The sequence below is a fragment of the Aedes albopictus genome, chromosome 1, assembly GCF_035046485.1.
Source record: "Aedes albopictus strain Foshan chromosome 1, AalbF5, whole genome shotgun sequence".
NCBI lineage: Eukaryota > Metazoa > Arthropoda > Insecta > Diptera > Culicidae > Aedes > Aedes albopictus.
Genome location: NC_085136.1, coordinates 274,297,901 through 274,317,941, shown reverse-complemented (window position 1 = coordinate 274,317,941; position 20,041 = coordinate 274,297,901). Strand labels below are relative to the sequence as shown.

At 40.0% G+C, this 20,041-nt stretch overlaps 1 protein-coding gene across 1 annotated transcript in view; it reads left to right on the top strand.

Annotated features, from left to right (window-relative positions):
- Positions 1–19,809, top strand: part of LOC109398214 (kelch-like ECH-associated protein 1B) — a 75,741-nt gene extending 55,932 nt beyond the window's left edge. Inside the window, exons 2-5 of the mRNA XM_029859991.2 lie at positions 2,939–3,268; positions 3,333–3,590; positions 3,664–4,346; positions 17,812–19,809. Coding sequence (XP_029715851.2) covers positions 2,963–3,268; positions 3,333–3,590; positions 3,664–4,346; positions 17,812–19,195 — 2,631 coding nt within the window. The 5' untranslated portion in view covers positions 2,939–2,962 and the 3' untranslated portion in view covers positions 19,196–19,809. The remainder of the gene's footprint in view (positions 1–2,938; positions 3,269–3,332; positions 3,591–3,663; positions 4,347–17,811) is intronic.
- Positions 19,810–20,041: the final 232 nt, after the last annotated feature.

Below are 20,041 nucleotides of genomic sequence, written 5' to 3'. Positions count from 1 at the left end.
TCCTCGGTAATTCTTCCAGGAGGTCCTCGAGAACTCCTTCAGACGATCATCGAAAAATCCTCCAGGAGTTTCTCGGAAATTCCCTCAGGAGATCCATGGAGGAAATCGACGAGAATTTCTCCAAAAGATCCTCAACAATTCCTCCAGGAGTTCCTTTAGAGTTCACCCAAAGATCCTCATGAATTCCTTCAAGAGATCCTCCAGAATTTCTACAGGAGATCCTCGGTAAATTCCTTCCAGAAGTTCTTCGGGAATTCTTGCAGGAGTTCCTCGGGAATTTCCCCAGAAGTTCATCGACAGTTCCTTCAGGAATTCCTCAAAAAGTTTCTTGGAAAACCTCCAGGAGTTCCTTGGTAATTCTTCTTGGGATTCCTCGGGAATATTCTGAGGAGTTACATGTTTCTCGGGAATCTTTCCAAGAATTTCACGAGCAGTTCTTCATAGTTTTTCGAGGTTCTTTTCCGGCAGTTCCTCGAGATTTATTCTTGGTCCCCAGAAAACCTACTCCAGGAGTTTTCTGGGACTTCCCGACGATTCTCTGGAGGTATTCATAGGTATATCCAGATGAATTTCTGATAAACTCCTGAAACATTTCCCAAGAATCTTCTGGAAGAATTCCCGAGAAAATGCTAGAGGGATTCCCAATGAACTTTTGGAGGAAATACCCGAAAAAAAACTTCTTTAAGAATTATCGAGAAACTCCTGGACGAATTTCCGAAACTCCTAGAGGTATTCTCCTAGAGGCATATCCGAGAATTTCTTGAAGAATTTCCGAGTAACTGAAGGAGAAACTCCCGAGCAACTCTGGAAGAATTCCCGAGTATCTCATCAAAAACCTCCTGGAAAAAATCCGATGAACTCCAGGAGGAATGCCAGAGGAATTCCTAGAAGAATTCAGAGGAATACATGGAGCAATTTTCCAAGGAATTTTCTAGCAATTCCTATGGGAGTTCTAGAGGATCTCATAGAGGAATTCTCAAGGAATTCCTGAGGAACTCCCGAAAAAGTTGTTGACAAACTCCTGGAAAAAATCCCGAGGAATTCATGTAGAACTTCCCAAGGAACTCCTGGAAAAAATTTTCGAGCAACTCTTAAAAAATTTCTCAAGGAACACCTAAAGGAATTCTCGAAGAACTTTTAAAGTAATTTTTTAGGAACTCCTGGAGAAATTCCATTGGAACTCCAGAATGAATTCCCAAGATACTCCTAGTGGAATCCTGAGGAAATTTTGGTGGAATTCCTGAGGAACTTCTGGGAGAATTTTCGAGGAACTCTTGGAGGAAAGGAATTCCCGAGGAACTTCTAGAGGAGTTCCCAAGGAGCTCCAAAAGAATTCCCGCGGAGCTCCTTGAAGAAATTCCCGAGGAACTCGTGGAGAAATTCCCGATGAACTCTGGAAGAATTCCCGAGTAGCTCCTGGAGAAATATAAAAAAAAAACGCCAGGAGAAATTCCCGAGGAATACATGAACTCCTGGAAGGATTCCCGAGGAACTGCTGGAGAAATTTCTGAAGAATGTATGTAGGATTTCTCGTGGAACTGCTGGAAGAATTTTTGAGGAACGTCTGGAGGAATTACCGAGGAACTCCCGAAGGCATTCCCGAGAAACTCCTAAAATAATTCTCGAGGAACTTCTGAAGAAATTCCCTTGGAACTCCAGAATAAATTCCCGAGGAACTCCTGGAAGAATTTCCGAGTAATTCCTAGATGAATTCCCGAGAAACTCCTGGTGGAATTCCTGAGAAACTTCTGGGAGAATTTCTGAGGAACTCTTTGAGGATTAACTGAGGAACCCCTTAAGGAATTCCCGAGGAACTTGCAGAGTAATTCCCAAAGAACTCCTTGAAGAAATTCTCGAGGAATTCTTAAAGGTATTCTCTAGGAACTTTTAGGAATTCCCGAGAAACTCCAGGAGAAATTCCCTTGGAACTCCAGGATGAATTCCCGAGGAAGTCCTGGAGGAATTTCCGAGACCTTCGAGAAATCCTTATTTCTCGAGGAACTCATGGAAGAATTCCCGAGAAACTCCTGAAGGAATTCCCGAGGAACAGCTGAAAAAAAAAATCGGCAAACTCCTGGAGGAATTCCCATGAAACTGAAAGAATTCTTGAGGTACTCCAGGTGTAGTATCCGAGGATCATCTAGAAGAATTCCTGAGAAACCTTTGAAGGTATTTCTGATAAAATCCTGAAGAAATTCTCATGGAACTCCTAGAGAGATTCCCGAGGGACTACTGGAGAAATCTTAAAAGGCTTGGACAAATCTTCGGGCAAGTCTACGGAAAATTCTGGATGAAGCTCTGTCTAAAATACAAACGAAGTTCTGGGGAGAATTTCCGAAAAAAAACCTTGGTTATTTCTGAAAAATTAGAATACTCAGTTGAATTTCCAGAGGAATTTTGTTGATAGCAATTTAATTTTCTATAAACAATTGCCGATGAGAAATTAATTAAATAGTTCAGCATGCTTCCTAAAATTTCCATGAAATGGTGGTCATCTAATTTGATTCGTATTTTAACTAAAAACTGCTTCATAATGTCCACCAATATGAGGATGACCGAAAAAATAGGAATTTGTAAGTTTAAGGTTTTAAATGTTCAAAATTTTATCTACAAAAATTGAAACGCATTTCATCTGGAAGTGTTCCAAGATTTCAAATATTGGTTTAGATTAACAACATTAATAAATATTATTTTTCTGCTTTCAAAAGTCTTCAAAAGTCTTCACAAAATTTGAAATGTCTTCTATATGTCTTCATAAAAATAAATGTCTTCACAGAACTTCAAATGTCTTCAATTTGAAGACATGCCTTCACATCTGGCATTCCTCTGAGTCAGAGTCATCCTTGTTATCATCAGTGCTTCCATTATGTTGATTACGCTGAACTAACCCAATAATGCACCTCTCAATTTCAATCGTGTCATTCTGTTTTCCTTGCAGAGTTCGGTGCCAAAGCCGTTGGCAATGGAGGCCGCTTCGGACTTCATCGATCGACTGGGCGACCATCCGGAGACGGTCGATGACGGCTCGCCGCAGTCCCCGGAGGAGCTTGGCGACATGACCTTCCACATCGCCAACTACGCCAAGGAGGCACTCAAGATGATGTTCATGATGCGCTCCCACCACATGCTGACCGACGTGACGCTGGAGATCGAGAAGGAAACCTTCCACGCCCACAAGGTGGTCCTGTCGGCGGCCAGCCCCTACTTCAAGGCCATGTTCACCGGCGGGCTGAAGGAGTGCGAAATGTCACGGGTCAAGCTGCAGGGTGTAAGTTCAGTTTTATATGGATAGGGCGTTTGTTACAGTATCTTTTCGACCTTCCCCGGAACAGGTTTGTCCAACGGCGATGGCCCGAATCTTGTTCTTCATGTACACCGGGCACATACGAGTGACGGAGGTGACGGTGTGCCAACTGCTGCCCGCCGCCACCATGTTCCAGGTGCCGAACGTGATAGAGGCGTGCTGTGCCTTCCTGGAGCGGCAGCTCGATCCTACCAATGCCATTGGTATTGCGAACTTTGCTGAGCAGCATGGGTGCATAACGCTGCGGCAAAAAGCCAACCAGTTCATCGAGAGAAATTTTACCAAAGTAAGATTTTTGGTCCTCAGGGGTGCCCTAACATGTATAATTCTAATTATTGCACTTCGCTCCACACTTACAGATCTGCCACGAGGAAGAATTCCTGCAACTATCTGCTATTCAACTGATCTGTTTGATCAAGAAAGACGAGCTGAACGTCCAGGGTGAGCGGGACGTTTACGACGCCGTACTCAAGTGGGTTCGCTACGACGAAGACAACCGGTACCCCAAAATGGAACACATCCTCTACGCCGTACGGTGCCAGCTGTTGACCCCCAGCTTCCTCAAGGAGCAAATGAAATCCTGTGACGTGCTGCAGCGGGTTCCGGCTTGCCGCGATTATCTGGCAAAGGTTTTCGAGGACATCACCCTGCACAAACGGCCCTCGGTGAGGGAGCGCAAACCGAACACAACTCGAATGATTTTCGTTGCCGGTGGATACTTGCGACATTCCCTGGACATGTTGGAGGGCTACAACGTGGACGACAACGTGTGGGTCACGCTACCGAACCTGACGGTGCCCCGGTCGGGGCTGGGCGCTGCCTTTCTCAAGGGTACGTTCTACGCCGTCGGTGGACGGAACAATTCGCCCGGCTCGTCGTACGATTCCGACTGGGTTGACCGGTACAATCCGATAGCGGAGTCGTGGCGGCCGTGCTCGCCGATGTCCGTTCCGCGGAACCGGGTCGGGGTGGCGGTGATGGATGAGCTGCTGTACGCCGTCGGTGGTTCCACGGGCTGCGAGTATCATAATACGGTGGAATTGTGAGTATTTGGATTGGGAGGGAAATACAATACTGATGGGCGTAGCCAGAGGAGGGCAGGGAGGGGAGGTGTCGTTTTGTTAGGAATTTTTGATGGTATTGCTTCCTCAAGGAATTTCTCCAAATATTCCTTCAAGAATTCCTCCAGAGATTCACTCGAGAATTTCTTCTGTTTTTTTAGGATCAGGGATTGGTATTCAGGGACTTCAGGGATTATTTTATAAATTCTATCAATGATTCACCCAGGAATTCTTGTTGGGATTTCTTTAGGATTTCCTCTTGGAATTCTTTCAAGAACTCAACCAGAAATTAATCCAGAACTTTCTCCAGGAACCGTTTCGAGATTCCCTTAGGGATTGCTTCCGGGATTCCTCCTGGGGCTTCTTCACGAATTCCTCCAGGGATTTTTTTAGGAACTGCTATAGGGATGCCTACATGAGTTTCTTCGCGAACTCTGCTTGCATTCAGGATTTCTCCAAGAATTCCTTCTTTGATTTCTTCAGTTCCTCCTCCTGGGAATTCTTCAGAAAATTCTCTTGGGATTCCTTCATGAATTCTTCCTGGGACTCCTCCAGAAATTCTCCCAGGGATTCCTTCAAGAAATACTCTAGGAATTCCTCCGCGAATTTAATTAATTGATTTATCTTTATTATAGAGACTTTCAACCCTTGGCTGATTCGTTTCTTTTCCGCTAATTTAAGAATTCTTCCAGGAATTCCTCAGAAAGTTCTTGCAGGGATTCCTCTAAAAATCCCTTCAGGAATTCCAATAGAGATTCCTCCAGAAGTTCTTCTAGAGATTTCTCCAAGGGGTCCTCAAAGAATTCCTCCAGGGATTCTTCCAAAAATCACTTCAAGGATTCTTCCGAGAATTTATGCAGGGATTGCTTTAGTGACTCTTCTGAGAATTTGTCTACAGATTTCTCTAGGAATTCCTACCGGCATGTATCCAGGAATTGCTCCAGTCATTCTTCTAGGAATTCCTCAAGAGAAACCTTTAGAGATTGCGCTAAGGATTCCACGGACTCCTTCCAGAATTCCTCTAGGAATTTCTTCAGGAATTCCTCCAGGGATATTTTCAGGATTTGTTCAAAGAATTCCTTCAGGAATTATCTCAGAAATTCGTATATTATTTCCTCCAAGAGTTTCTTCAGAAAATCCTCCAGGTTTTTTTTTCAGGGATTACACCATGAATTCCGTTAGGAATTCCTCCGGGAATTTATCCAGGCATACAGTCAGGGCACAGACAAACAGACGTAACTCTTAGAGGAAATTCATCAAAAACTTTTGCCCGGTGTCATTTTTATGAGCACACTGCCACCTGTTGGTAGAACCGCGCGCGACACTGTCGGCCATGATGGATTTCGATTTGACGTTTTGCTGACACGCACACTACTGCACAAATTGCCTGTAATTTTCATTTGCATCATTCAGCAACGTGTACACTGGCAAACGTCAAAGCGATCGATCACTAGCGCATCTGGTGGAACTATCGCGCAAATCAAATGAAATTTGAATTGATCGTTAAATGCATGTGCCAAGCTGTTTTGAAGAATGTTACGTCTGTTTGTCTGTGGTCAGGGATTCCTCCAAGGATTCGTCCGTAAATTCCTCCAAGAATAGGACAGATCGGTGAAGTACTAGATTTGTAGTAATGAGCTGAATTTTAGTATGGTGAGAAGGGCAATTCTTAGTTTCTGCAATAAAATGGTGCAAAAAGCGTGGGTATTATGATTCCTTGCCTAATTTGATGCTGTTTGAGCAAAACTTTGAGCAACAGTGTTGTTGTTTTCTCCATTTCTTGCAACATAAACAACATAGTTATCCAAAGTTTTGCTCAAACAGCATCAAATTAGGCAAGGAATCATAATACCCACGCTTTTTGCACCATTTCTTTGCAGAAACGGAGAATTGACCTTCTCACCATACTGAAATTCAGCTCATTACTACAAATCTAGTACTACACCGAACGTGTCCCATTGCTTCAGAGATTCTCCAGAAATTTCTCTAGGAATTCATCCAGCAATTTCTGCAGAAATTCCTCCAGAAAATTCCTCCAACAATTCTTCTAGGTATTTCTCCAGGGTTTCCTCTTCAAATTTCTCAAGGGATTCCGCCAGGATTTTGTCCAGAAGTTTCTCCGGGATTTCCTCCAGAGATTCATCTAGGAATTGTTTCAGGAATTCCTCCAGGGATCCCTTTAGGTGTTCTGCCAAAAATTCCTCAAAGGGTTTCTCCAGAAATTTCTCTAGGAATTCATCGTAAGATTTTTTCAAGGATTCCATTTCTATAGGGATTCCTCCCGAAATTTCTCTAGGGAATCTTCTAAGTATACAACCATGACTTCATTCAAGAATTCCTCTAGGAATTCATCCTGGGATTCCACCGGGAATTCTTCTAAAATTTCATCCAGGAATTTCTTTAGGGATTTCCAATAATTCCTCCAGGTATACTTTCAAAAATTCCTCAGGGATTCCTTCAGAAATCCCCCCGGGAATTCCTCCTGAGACTCTTACAAGGATTTTTGATTAGATTCTCCAAGAATTGCTTCAGAGATTCATCCATTCCTCCGAGGATTCCTGGAATTCTTTCAAAAATGCATTCAAGGATTCCTCGAGGAATTCATCCGGAAATTCCTCTAGGGATTCCTCTAGAAATTTCTTTAGGGATTCCTCCCAGATTACCTCTAGAGATTACTCCAGAAATTCTTCCAGGAATCACTCCTGGAAGGAATTCACCCAGGATTCCTCCAGGAAATCCTACAGTAAGTCCTTCAAAAATTTCTCCAGGGATTCCTCCAAAATATCCTCTAGGGATTTCTCCAGGGATTCCTTCAGGATCTCCTCCTCAAATTCCTTCAGGCATTCTTACAGAAATTCCTCCAGAATTCCTACAGGAATTCCTCCTGGGATTTCTCCAAGAGTTTTCCCTGGGATTTATCCAGGAATTCCTTTGGTGATTTCTTCAGAAATTCATCTCGGGATCTTTTTAAAAAATCATTAAGGGGTACCTTCAGAAATTTCATAAATGTATCCATCATCTTTTCCAATGATGCACCCAAGAATTTATCCAGGATTGCCTGAAAATTTCGAGAATTTCTTTAGGATAGTTTTAGAGGAATGCATAAAGGAACTAGCAATTATCTCCAAAAAATCTTCTAGGATGTCCATATCCACGGATTTGTTCAAGAATCCATCCATGAAGTTCTTTAAGAATTCCACCTGCAGCTCCTGCAAAGGTATTCCTTCAGAAATTCGTCCTGAGATTCTTTCAGGAATATATCTTGTTTTTTTTTCTCCAAGAAACCCTTCAAGAACTTATCCATTATTTTTTTCAGGAACTCCTCCAGAGATTCCTCTATGAGTTTTTCCAGGGATGTTTTGGAGGTGTTCCTTTAGAAAGCCCTTCAGGGGTTCTTCCAAAAATTTGTCAAAGGACTCCTTCAGATATTCCCCCGGGAATGCCTCAAGGGTTTCTTCCAACGATTGTTTTAGAACTTCCAATTGATGGAAACATATTTGAAATATGTTAAGGAGGCCCCCATGAACTCTGGAAATATCTCTGGAGGAATTCCTAGACGAAATCCGTGGATAAATTCCCAGAGAAATCCCAGGAAGAATTCCTGAAATAACTCTTGGAGGAATTTCTGAGGGAGTTTCTGAAGAAAACTCTGGAGGCATTCGCGAAGGAGTCATTGGAGGAATGCCAGAATTTATGCATGGAAGAATCCCTGGGCAAATTCCTAGCGGAATCCTTGGATCAATTCCTTGATGAATTCCTGGATGAATCCCTGGAGGACTTTTTAAAGAAGGAAGCCATGGAAGAATCCTTAGAGTAATGCTGTTAAGAATATCTGGGCAAATTGAAGCAATCCCTCGAGTAATTCTTGGAAGAATAGCTGCAGGAGGAAAACTTACAGAAATGCCTTAAGGAATTCCAGAATTAATCCTTGGAGTAGTCTCTGAAGGATTTCCTGGAGGAATTACATATTTGAGAAATCTCTGGAGGAATTCCTAGATGAATCTCTGGCTCCCATGAGGAGATCATGGAACAATTCCTAAATAAATTCCTGGGGGAATTCCTGAAGGAATCCCTAGAGGAGTTCTTGGTGTAGTTGAATCCCTGAAGTAATTTCTAAAAAATCCGTGGCAGAATTCCAAGAGAAATCTTTGGATAAATTCCTGGATAAATTCTTGGAGGAATTTCTGGCAGAATTCCTAGAGAAATCCTTGGATATACTCCTGCAGAAATTCCTAGAGAAATTCTGAGAGGAATCCCTGGAGAACTTTTTGGAAGAAATCCCTGGGGAAACTCCACAAAGAATTTCTGGAGGAATTCCTGGAAGAGTTCCTGGAGGAATTTCTTTATGAATGCCTGGAGCCCTGGATGAGTTCTTGGAGTACTATCTGGAAGTATTTCTGGAGGAATTCCTGGAGAAAAATCTGAAAGCATGACTGGAGGATTCCCTAAAGAAATTCTGGATGAAATCCTGAAGGAATCCCTAGAGAAATTCTTGAATGAATTCCTGCAGGAATTCGTGAAAAAATCCGTTATATAATTCCAGGAGGAATCCTGGAAAATTCCTGAATAAATTCGTAAAAAAAATCCCTAGATAAATTTTGGGAGAAATCCCTGTAAAAATTTCTGGAGGAATTTCTTAAGGAATTCCTGAAAGAATTTCTAGAAAAATTACTGGACTAACTTTTGGAGAAATTTCTGGAAAAATCCCTTGAGCAATTCCTGGAGGAATCTCTAGAAGAATTTCCATAGAAGTTTATAGAAAAACTCTTGGAAGAATTACACAAAGTTATAAAGATTCTAGAAAAAGGTATAATTATCCGATGGCCAACTTTGAGCTATTATATCTCCGGATTCAATGAACCGAATGCAATGAAATTTTGATCATTCATGACTCATATAATGAAGTTTGAAAAACAGTTTACTTAATTTGAAATTATTAATAAGAAAAAAAGTTATGGCGGTTAGAATAAATGTATGTTTTTTTTAGTAAATTTATCTATTTTTCATATGCATCCCATTACTTTTTCAATTTAATGCCGATTATTTTGTTACTTCCTTTCAAAACATATTCATATTGAAGTCAATTAGAGGGAATTTAAATGAACTATAATTACTATCTCGAATTTTGAAACGATGATGAAATTTTGGATAAATTGGTGGTCTATTAGAAAAATAATCTAATCGTAATAATTTTCTTTCGTGTAAAGAATTTTAAGTTTAGTCAAATGTTTTTATTAGCTCATTATATAAGTCATAAATGATCTAAATTTCATTGCATTCGGTTCATTGAATCCGGAGATATAATAGCTCAAAGCTGGCCATCGGATAAATATACCTTTTTCTAGAATCTTTATAACTTTGTGTAGAATGGCCCGATCTTTTCCAAATTTTGACCACTGATACACAACTAGTTGATGAACATACAGTAAAAATTTGAGAATATTTGATACATTTTTCGAAAAGTTACAGCGAGTTGAACATTTTTTGAAAAGTGAAAATTTTACCTATCCCAGTTATTTTGAGTATCCCCTGTATCATGCCTATTAATAAGCTTATATTGAGCGTAGTTTGCTCGACGGTCGTTACTTACGAATGAGAAGTTCTCAAAGGTAACTCTAGAAGATTTTTTGGAGGAATTTTTGCTGGATTTCTTGGAGGAATCCCTGCAGCAATTCCTGGAGAAATCTCTGGAGGAATTCCTGGAGGTATCTCTAGAGCAATTCTCGGAAGAATCCCTGCAGAAATTCCCTGAGAAATCTCTGAAGGATTTCCTGGAGGAATTCCTAGAGCAATTCCTGCAGAAGTCCCTGGAGGAATCCCAGGAAGAATTCGTGAAGAAATCCCAAACGGAGTTGCTTGAGAAATCGTAAAAGGAAGTAATGAAGATATCCCAAAAGGAATTCATGAAAAAAACCCTGAAGAAATTCCAAGAAGAGTTCGTGGAGGATCTTCTGGAAGAATCTCTGTAGCAATTCCTGAAGGAATCCCTGGAGGGTTGAGAAATTTCGGGAAATCCCCAGGATATATCCCGGAAGCAATCTCAAGAGGAATTCCTAAAGGAATCTCGAATCAATTCCTGGAGGAATCCCTGGATGAATTCTGAAGGAGTTCATGAAGGAATTCCAGGAGGAATTCCTGAAGGAATCCCAAGAAGAGTGCCTGAAGGAATTCTTGCAGGAATTTGTAAAACAATCCCTGGAACTGTTCCTGAAAGAATCCCATATGGAATTCCCAAGTGAATCCCTCGAGGTTTTCCTGAAGAAATCCCAGAAAGAGTTTCCTGGAATCATTGAATTGAAATCTAAAGAAATCCATATCTGCAGTAATTTATGGACGAATTATCAAGCAATCCTTGAATGAACTTCTAATGGACATTGAAAGAATATCTGCAAGATTTTTTTACAGAAATACTTTGAATGATTTCAAATGGAATTATTTGAGCAATATCTAGTGGAGCTCTGAAGAAATCTGTGAAGGAAAACCTGCAGAAATACCTAAAAGCATCCTAGGTGAAATTCCTTCGGGAAATTCTGGCGAAATTTCTGAAGGAATCATTTAAAAAACACTGGAAGAACCTCTGAAGAAATCCCAGAAGAAATTTCCAGAGGAATGCCTGGTGAAATCCCTAGAAGAATTCTTCAAAGAATCTGTGGAGGAATTACTGAAGGAAGCATTGGAATCGCCTTGGAGGAATTCTTCGATGCTTTCTCGCAGAAGTATCTGTAAAATTTTCTTAAGGAGCGTGAAAAGAATTCCAGAAGCATTTCTTGGAATGAGCTCTGAAACAATCACTATCAGAACTCCACAAGACGTCCATGGAGAAATTCACGATGAAGGAATACCTGGAGAAGGCCCTTGAAGAATACTCGAAGAAATTTCCTGGAGGAATTTTTGAAGTTGTCCCTGGGGAAATACTACATGCTATCAGCATATGATTCTTAAAAGTCTTTCTCTTTCTTTACCGGAACCGGTTCCGCCATATCCGGAAAATTAGTCATGTTGATTATGTAGGGTTTTTTGCCCCATTCCCGGCATAACATGTAAATAAAATTGTGTATCACCTAATTTCACAACAAACGACCGTTTTCGTCCACTTCTTCCATCTGAATCAGATACCTTATTGCGTAAATTTGTTGTTAGTGATTGTTGTGAAGATTTTCAGTCGGAAAGTTGATTTTGAACGAGTTTACTGCACCTAGTCCAGCACCAATTCTCGGCACCAGTGCCTAACTTCCAGCAAAATCAAATGGGAAATCACTTCGGCACCCATCTTTGTGCTGCCGAAGTGCACTCACCTGCGTGTGATAATTGTTTTGAGCACTTGTGCGGCTTCAGAGTGAAAGCCCGAGCAGGGAATGAGAACAAACCTATAACAAATTGATAACTCATTTTGTTATTGATAACAAAATGAAATCAAAATAAGTTTTCTTTCCGAATTGTTTTTATTTAACATCAAATTGAGATATCATTTAGTTATCATTTCAAAAACTCAATGATAACAAGATTTGATTTCAAAAATCCAAAAAAGGTTTAATATGCTTTATTAATATTAATTATTCACAAACTATTTGTTAAATCTATCAGAGTATTTTACTTACATATTGACACAAAATTTATAATTTGCTGAATTTTGGGTAATGGTCATGCTATTGATTTAAATTGGCTTGAACTTTAGTACGTCTTTTTAGGGTGACTGGATATTATCGACAGGTTTGTTCTCTTCGTTATGAGGGGATACTCATCGGCCAAGTTGCCTGAAACTTGGTTGTACAGCTTGGTTGGGAAAGATTTGAGGTAAAACTTTAAATTCAACAAGTTTCAAAAAGCCTTCCATGACGAAGAGAACAAAACTACACAGAATACAAAAGTTCCCAGATATCAGTTATTTCAATCTAAACATATTGCCAAATATTTTTAAATTTTCAAATTCTATATTAAAGGCAAATGAAGTTAGATATGGCCAACCGAAGTAATTTACGGTCATTCTACTGTTGAAGGTCACATATTTTACCTTTATAAAGTATTCTCGCGCGAAAAAAGATTCATTGTAGCTCCGTACCAAAATGATGAATCTCGTTATGTTTGAAGTTTTGAAAATAACACAGATATTTATCATACATAAAAATGATGAATGCTATTTCACTTATTGTTCACTTGTTTCATCGCTTAACAGACTACGAGTAGCACTAAACTCATGTGTTAGATACGTTTTCAATCTTTCTAGATACTCACATGTATCTCACCTACAAAAAGTTTTATTGGGATGTTCTTTTTCAAAGTTTTATAGCTATAGAGCATGCTTACATATTTATGCCATAATTAATAATAAGTCACCTCAATATCTTTACAGTAAACTTCAGTTCATGAGAAATTCGAGAACTTTGAGCCTAATAATACCTCAACATTTTTCTGCATACTACGGTCATTCCTTGTTTGTGAGTGGCATAAGCAATTGGAATCGTTTATCTACGACACTTAAGTCATCTGCTACTTTATGTGGTTTCAGAAAGGGTCTGCTTGGGGAACTTGAACGCGTGCAGTAGAAGTCAAGGAATCAGAAAATTCAGGAACTTAGACAGTAAGAGTCAAAATGTTTGTCAAATATGAATTCACCACAGTGTAACATTTTAAGAAGATTTTCCTTACGTTACATGATTTTCAATAAACAAATAATAATAATAATATGCCAAACGGCCATTTTACCAATCAACAATTATGCCAGATTATGCCATTTGGCCATTATGCCAAAAGACTATGTCAAACGACATTATGCCATACCCGATGGAATTATTGTAGTAAAATATTTTTCCTATCGGATGCCTTATTTTTTCAATGTCATCATTTTCCCCGGGTAACGAGGGAAAAAGCTGAGAAGCCGAATTCGTTGCTCGATGGCATTCAATTTGAGTCCCGATGCCTGTGGCTCTGGGATGTCGTGAACATCTCACACTTTTGTTTTGCTGCAGTGCATATAATCAGAAGGAAAAGCTGAAATATAATTAATCTATACAAAAATATTAACCCTCGAGCGATCGCGCTGTTATATTTTGTACAACACGTTGAAAAAATCTCGCTTTTTGTACGCTTTTTTGTGGTGTTGACGCAGGTAGTCAACCGCGTGAGTTACGGAAGGTTAAGGGCAGTTGTCCTTTGACTCCAAATTTACTTTTCTTTGTCACTTCAATGTCCATCATTAATCTTTTAGTTGAATCATGGTATAGTTATGCTGCATATCTATGAGGATATCATATCCGATTTCCATACAACTTTTCTTCGTTTAGGCTCCAAGTTGTAGAAATGACTGTTGATGAAATGTTAGTGTTACAATCGATAACACTACGCCATTAAAAGGTGCCATATTCTGATAATATCGTATCAAACAAAACAAGTTTTCAATCTTCAAGAGTCTTCTAAATTTAAAATAAAATCTAATTTATTTTTTTTCTTATTCATGTAAATTAATGCCTAATAAAATATCAAAATGAATACTAAATTTGTTATTAATTTTTAGTTATTACCCTTTAGATTTGATAACTCCCTGAGAACTGCGTATGATATCAAGTCGTAAAATGTTGATAACAAAATGAGATATCAATTTGTTATCAATGAGAACTCATTCTGATTTCAATTAGATATTCCAGTATATTATTTTGTTATCATTTTTGTTATGTTAACACTTAAGTCATGCAAAATGAAAACTCACTTTGTTATCAAAATTCGTGATATCTAAATAACTCAATTTGTTTTCAATTCGTTCTCATTCCCTGCTCGGGAGTGTAGCTAATTGACTGTGGATCCCGTTGCGGAAATGTTGCGGGAGATGATTACCCACGGAAGTGCGTTTGAAAAATAATGCAGCAAGGGAACGTCCATAAATTACGTCACGCCTTTAGGGGGGGAGGGGGGGTTCAGTAAAGTGTAGGGTGGCCACCCAGTCGGGAATTTCGGGAAAACCGGGAAAAGCTCGGGAATTCGAAACCACCGGGAAAAAGTCGGGAAAACCTCGGGAATTGTTGCTAGCCACCGGGAATTTTCAAAATTTTAAAATTTGTACAGTCTTTAGAAGCATAAGTACGAGAATCTGCGGGAAATGCAGTCAACAACTGTTGAACTAAGTATATAACATAGTGGGTGAACTGGCGTAAAAACCATTCTTGGAATTTAATATCTTGTCGTCAAGTCACGACAATTAAAGTTAATCATAGTGATGTTACCTAACATCATAATTTGAACAGTTTCAAAGATATTCTAAAGAACATTCTGGTGGAAAGACTGGTTGAGACACATTCTAATATTTATAGATTCATATGTCATTTATGCATTTCAGGATGTACATGTTCCATAAAACATAAAGCGTCCTATAAAAGTTTAAAAAAAACATAACAAAAATTATAACTTCTTTCTAAAAAATTATCCTTGTTCAATCTCTAGGAGAATACTTGATATAGCCTTTGTCCTTTGAGCAAAAAGTCTTTGAGAAATTTGGATAGGATGCTAATAAAATTTTGAATAAATGAATGAATTGCCCCAAGAATAAATTAAAATTAAAAATTATGAAAATCTGGATGAGTAATTCTGGTCAAAACATTCTTGCAATTTAAGAATAGTTAGTGAAAAACAATTGAAAGAATATTTAAAGGGATTTTTACTATCTGATGAAATTCCTCAAAGCACGATTATTTTAGTTCATAAAAGTATTTCTACTATTTTGTTTGAAAGATTTTTGTTGTTTTTCATGAAGTTCTTGGAAGTACTCATTTGTTGAACTTGTGAATAAACATGTTCGGAGAAAACCGGAGTAAGTTTCCGGGAAAATCCCTTTTTGGTGAAGCTTTAGCATAAGTCCTTGGTAAAACTCCTGGCTCAGCAAATTCTCGAGAATTTTGATTATTCGTAGTTTCTAGTTAAACTACCAACTGACATTCTCGCGGGAGTTCCAGTGAGTATTCAAAAGCATCTGGAGCAATATAGTTGTATGATTTATGGAAATAAATAATTCCCAAATAATCAATCTGTCTCTACATTATGGGGGAAATATTTTCTCAAAAACTAATACTTCAGGAATTCCTGGAGAAATTCTTGACATATCTGAAAATGTGAGCAGAAATTAAATCTCTGAGAACTGCATATTGCAATCACTGATGAAATAACTGAATGCTAGACGATTATCAGACAAAATCTAAGATTTCTTGGATCTCTCAAATTTCTCCTAGAATTTCAGCGAACGGTTTCAGCCTAAGTAACCTTCCTGACTTTCTGCAGTAGCCATTTACGCTACCATAAAGTTCGCCATTGGTTTGCTATTAAAATTGTATCATGAAAATGACCATCAAAAATACTACACTGAAGATTTCCCTAGAAATCATTTCCAAAATTTTTTCACGAGTAATCTTTCCAGATATTTCACCAGAAGTTCATCTAGAATGTTTTTTGTTTGGGAATTCTGTTATTGCCTATTAGTTTCTTAAACGAACTTACCAAGATTTTTTTAGAAGAGATTTTTGGAATATTACTAAGAAATCCACTAATAATAAGTTTGTAAATCCTATAATCATAGTGTATTCTCTGAGAATTTCGACCCCCCAGGATTATTCTTTTTATTTTCATTTGCTTAAACAACTGCATGATTTGTACTTGTTGGTCATCTATGAATTTAAGGAATATTTAATGAAGATGTCGTAACTTTAATGCCCATCATTGGATACAAGGGGACGGCAACCTATTTTTTCACTATGGAGTTTGACAGGTTGGATTGTGATTCCTTACGTGGAGCATAAATTTATGCTCCAGCCAAAATATTCACCAACACAGTCGTGAAATTTGAATGTTTACCTTTTTATGAGGGATATCGGTGCAAAACGCTTACATCACATTAGATCTCATAAAAGTGTTGATCATGAAAAAGCGGCATAATTTGATAATTTTCAGTTTCAGAGTGTCGATGTTTAGGTAAAGTTCCTACAGAAAATGGGAATTGTTTGTGAAAAGACACACAACACCTCTTTTCGCAAACTTTGTTCGCCAAAGTGCGTTTTTCCTTATTTTCTCCCGCTGCTGTATTGAGTGAATGTTGGTATTAGTGAGCTCTGGTTGCGCATGATAAGCGGCAACAAAATCAGGTCACCGTAGCATCCCCGATTGGATGCGAGACAAACAACATACAATTTTTTTCAAATTCATATGAATACTATGTTAAATCCAAGGATTTGAAAATATTCAATATTAATTCTCTTAAATTTTTCTCAGCAAGTTACGTTTAATTTTCATTGTAAATCATTCTGTTTTAGAATCGGGAAAATTTTCAAAAAGCTATCGGGAAAACCGGGAAAAACTCGGGAATTTTATTTGTCGCTCTGAGTGGCCACCCTGAGTGTGACAATCCATACAAAATTTTCAGAGCTCCCATACAAAAAGTGTGACATAGGGGGGAGGGGGGTTGAAAATGGGCAATTTTTGCGTGACGTAATTTATGGACGCTCCCCAAGTGATATTTTGATTTGTTTTGCTGTGGGGTGCCGGGAATTGACGCAGGTGCCCAAGTAGTTCGAAACCCTATCCCATGAATAAAAATCACAAAATTAAGCCATTCTCACCACGCTTGTTATTTGGTAAGATCTAGATTGAAGTAACGCTCTTAGAGAGTTTCCTGGCTAAATTTTGACAATTATGGATGATATTATGTCTTATTAGAATCAGGGTTGTAAAATGTCACAAAAATGTCATTTCGTTATTTGGCCATTTCTTCGCCCCTAGTAAAAAATGTGTAGGCATACCGACGATGTCGTTATTTTAACTAGCATTATTGAAGGTTAGGGTTCACCGGCAGAAGTTTGCACTCAAAATGGTAGAACTGGAAAATGTCATGACATTTTTTCCGAGATTTTTTCCATGACATTTCCGTAACATTTCACAACCCTGATTAGAATATGTAGTTTATTTTTGAGAGATTTTTCTTGGAACTCTGAATAGGGCACTTGCTGGCTTTGTTTAGTGTGCCCCTCTCAGGTGTGCCCAACAGACCCTTTGATTTTGCTGGTAACGCTTTGTAATGAGAATCGCGTTATGAAACGTTTCACAGCAAAATCAAATGAGTCTGTTGGGCACACTAACCCAACGTCTCCACTAGACAGAAATGTCTTGCCATTTTGCTGGACAGATGTGTCATGACAGAAATGTTCTCTCGCTGTTTGCATGGAAAGCAGCGGTGTTGATCATTTCTGTTACGTTTTCTCTTTCTGGCAGCAAAATGGCAAGACATTTCTGTCTAGTGGAGACGTGGGGTAAACAAAGCCAGCAAGTGCCCTATTATTGACAATCTTGAATCGACTCAAATAAAAAAAATCGGCCAGGACCCCCACCCCCCTGCCTTCCTCTGAATACGCCCATGAACCAAACTAAGCCTTGAAGTTGAAGATCTACTAATCTGACCTATCTTCTCTCCAACAGCTATGACCCGGAACAGGACACGTGGACCCTGGTAGCACCGATGCACTCGAAACGCCTGGGCGTCGGTGTCGCCGTCATCAACCGGCTGCTGTACGCCATCGGAGGATTCGACGGCCGGGAGCGGCTGTCCACCGTCGAGTGCTACCATCCGGAGAACAACGCATGGTCGCTCATTCCGTCGATGAAGTTCGGTCGCTCCGGCGCAGGGGTGGCCGCTCTGCACCAGTACATCTACGTGGTGGGCGGATTCGACGGTACGCGACAACTGGAAACCGTCGAGCGGTACGATACGGAACAGCAGACGTGGGATATGGTGGCGCCAATCACTATTGCCCGAAGTGCCTTATCGCTGACCGTGCTGGATGGAAAGCTGTACGCCATGGGCGGATACGATGGACAGAACTTCTTGGCCATAGTGGAAGTGTACGATCCGGTGAGTGACCGTTGGATGGAAGGAACACCGCTGACCTCGGGCCGGAGTGGGCACGCGTCGGCGGTAATTTATACGTCTTCCTGCATAACAAACTATATGGAAAATCTCAACATAGCTGGAGACTCGAAGGGTGGCCGGAGGACGGATCGAGGGAAAGAAGGAGGAGACGGTGGGTTCGGATCCAGCAGTGGTATCCAGCGAATGGAGTGCGAGGCTTCCAGCTCGAGACAAGCTCCGGGTCCAAGTGAGGGCACACATCGATCGCAGAACCGGGAAACAAAAATGGACGTATGTGGTGATATTCCGTACGAAGACTGCGATCTGATGGTGAAAACGCTTTGCACCAATGCACCTTGTAATTGTGGTAATATGGCGACCGGGAAACTTGGCAGCATAGCGGAAGCAACACGGAAAGACCACGACAGCTCGCTTATTACTAGTTTTAATGATTCTAGTCTTACAGAGGAAAGCGAGGAAGACGTCAAGAATGTAATTCGCCCACCGGGCGGCACTCCGCCTATAATTCCAGAAAATACAGCCAACAACAACTCAGATCTTACATCAGCCCACACCGGTGACCATTCCATACCAGATAACACCCAACCAGTACCGTGTGAAAACACTGAAAGAAGACCCTTCACAAAATGCATGGGGAAGGTGAAGCGGAAAGCATCCAGCGGTTGGAACGAAGACAACTGTGCCCTGCTTCGTCTCAAGCGACAAATCACCTGCTTCGTGTCGTCCATTGTGTCCCAATGTCCAGCCCCGACCACCCCGAGCCTTACGAATGCGGAAAGTTCGCTCCAGCGAACGTCGCCCAGGAACTCGCCGCCACTACCTCGCCACGCGCTCGACCGCGGGCACGACCGACAGAATCATTCCTGGCCGGCGGGTGGTGGGACCCCGATGGATGAGTCACCGCACGATCCGATCTTCCATTCGGTGCCTTGACAAAGGTGTAGCATGTAGGACACCTTCTAGTTCAATTCTGGCAAGAATCAAAATGAAAACTAACCGACAAACCTATCCATAGAATTGTGCATTCCTTTTCTGCTCTAGATTTTATCTATTCCTAAGTAGTAAATTATTTTTTTCTGAATCGTAGCACTGTACCAGCGGGAAAATTGACCAATTTTCTGGTGTCGAATTAGCGATTAAATCGGATTAGGTAGCGTATGTGATTTTACGCGATAAGCTTCGGTGTTCATACTGTGTATGAACGCGCTAATCGTACTTTAAAGGTATCTGTTATCTCACTTTTTATATGTGCACTCGTATCAAGGATATTGTATTTGCGAGACGATTTGTATATGTGTCCCATAAATGAGATCTAAAAAAAACTGCCGAATTCAATTCGGAGTACTACAAGTGTGCAAAGAGTAAGTAGCGTGGCTGCAATTCAGACAAGTCAAGAATAACCAATAAGTAAGGGCATCAATTTGAATCCACTATCCTAGGGACTAGCTTGTGAGAAGTGTCATAAAAGTATATGTAAATACTACATAAGGAAACAGATTTTATATTATTATGACGGTCAAAATACAAATATTATTGTGTAAAACGAACTTACAAAGTTGTTTAATTTAAGGAATTTGAGGAACGCATGGGCACATTGAAAAAAGACTTCCTGAAGATGTTCTAAATAGAATATCTTATACACTATCCAGTCCAGACTGAATCAACTTCCACCCAACTGGTCATGACAGATCATCCACACTGGACCTTGTCTTGTTGGTCTTAAAGAACAAAATGATCGGCCTAACAAAGCCAACAAACAACTCACAACGTCTTACAACG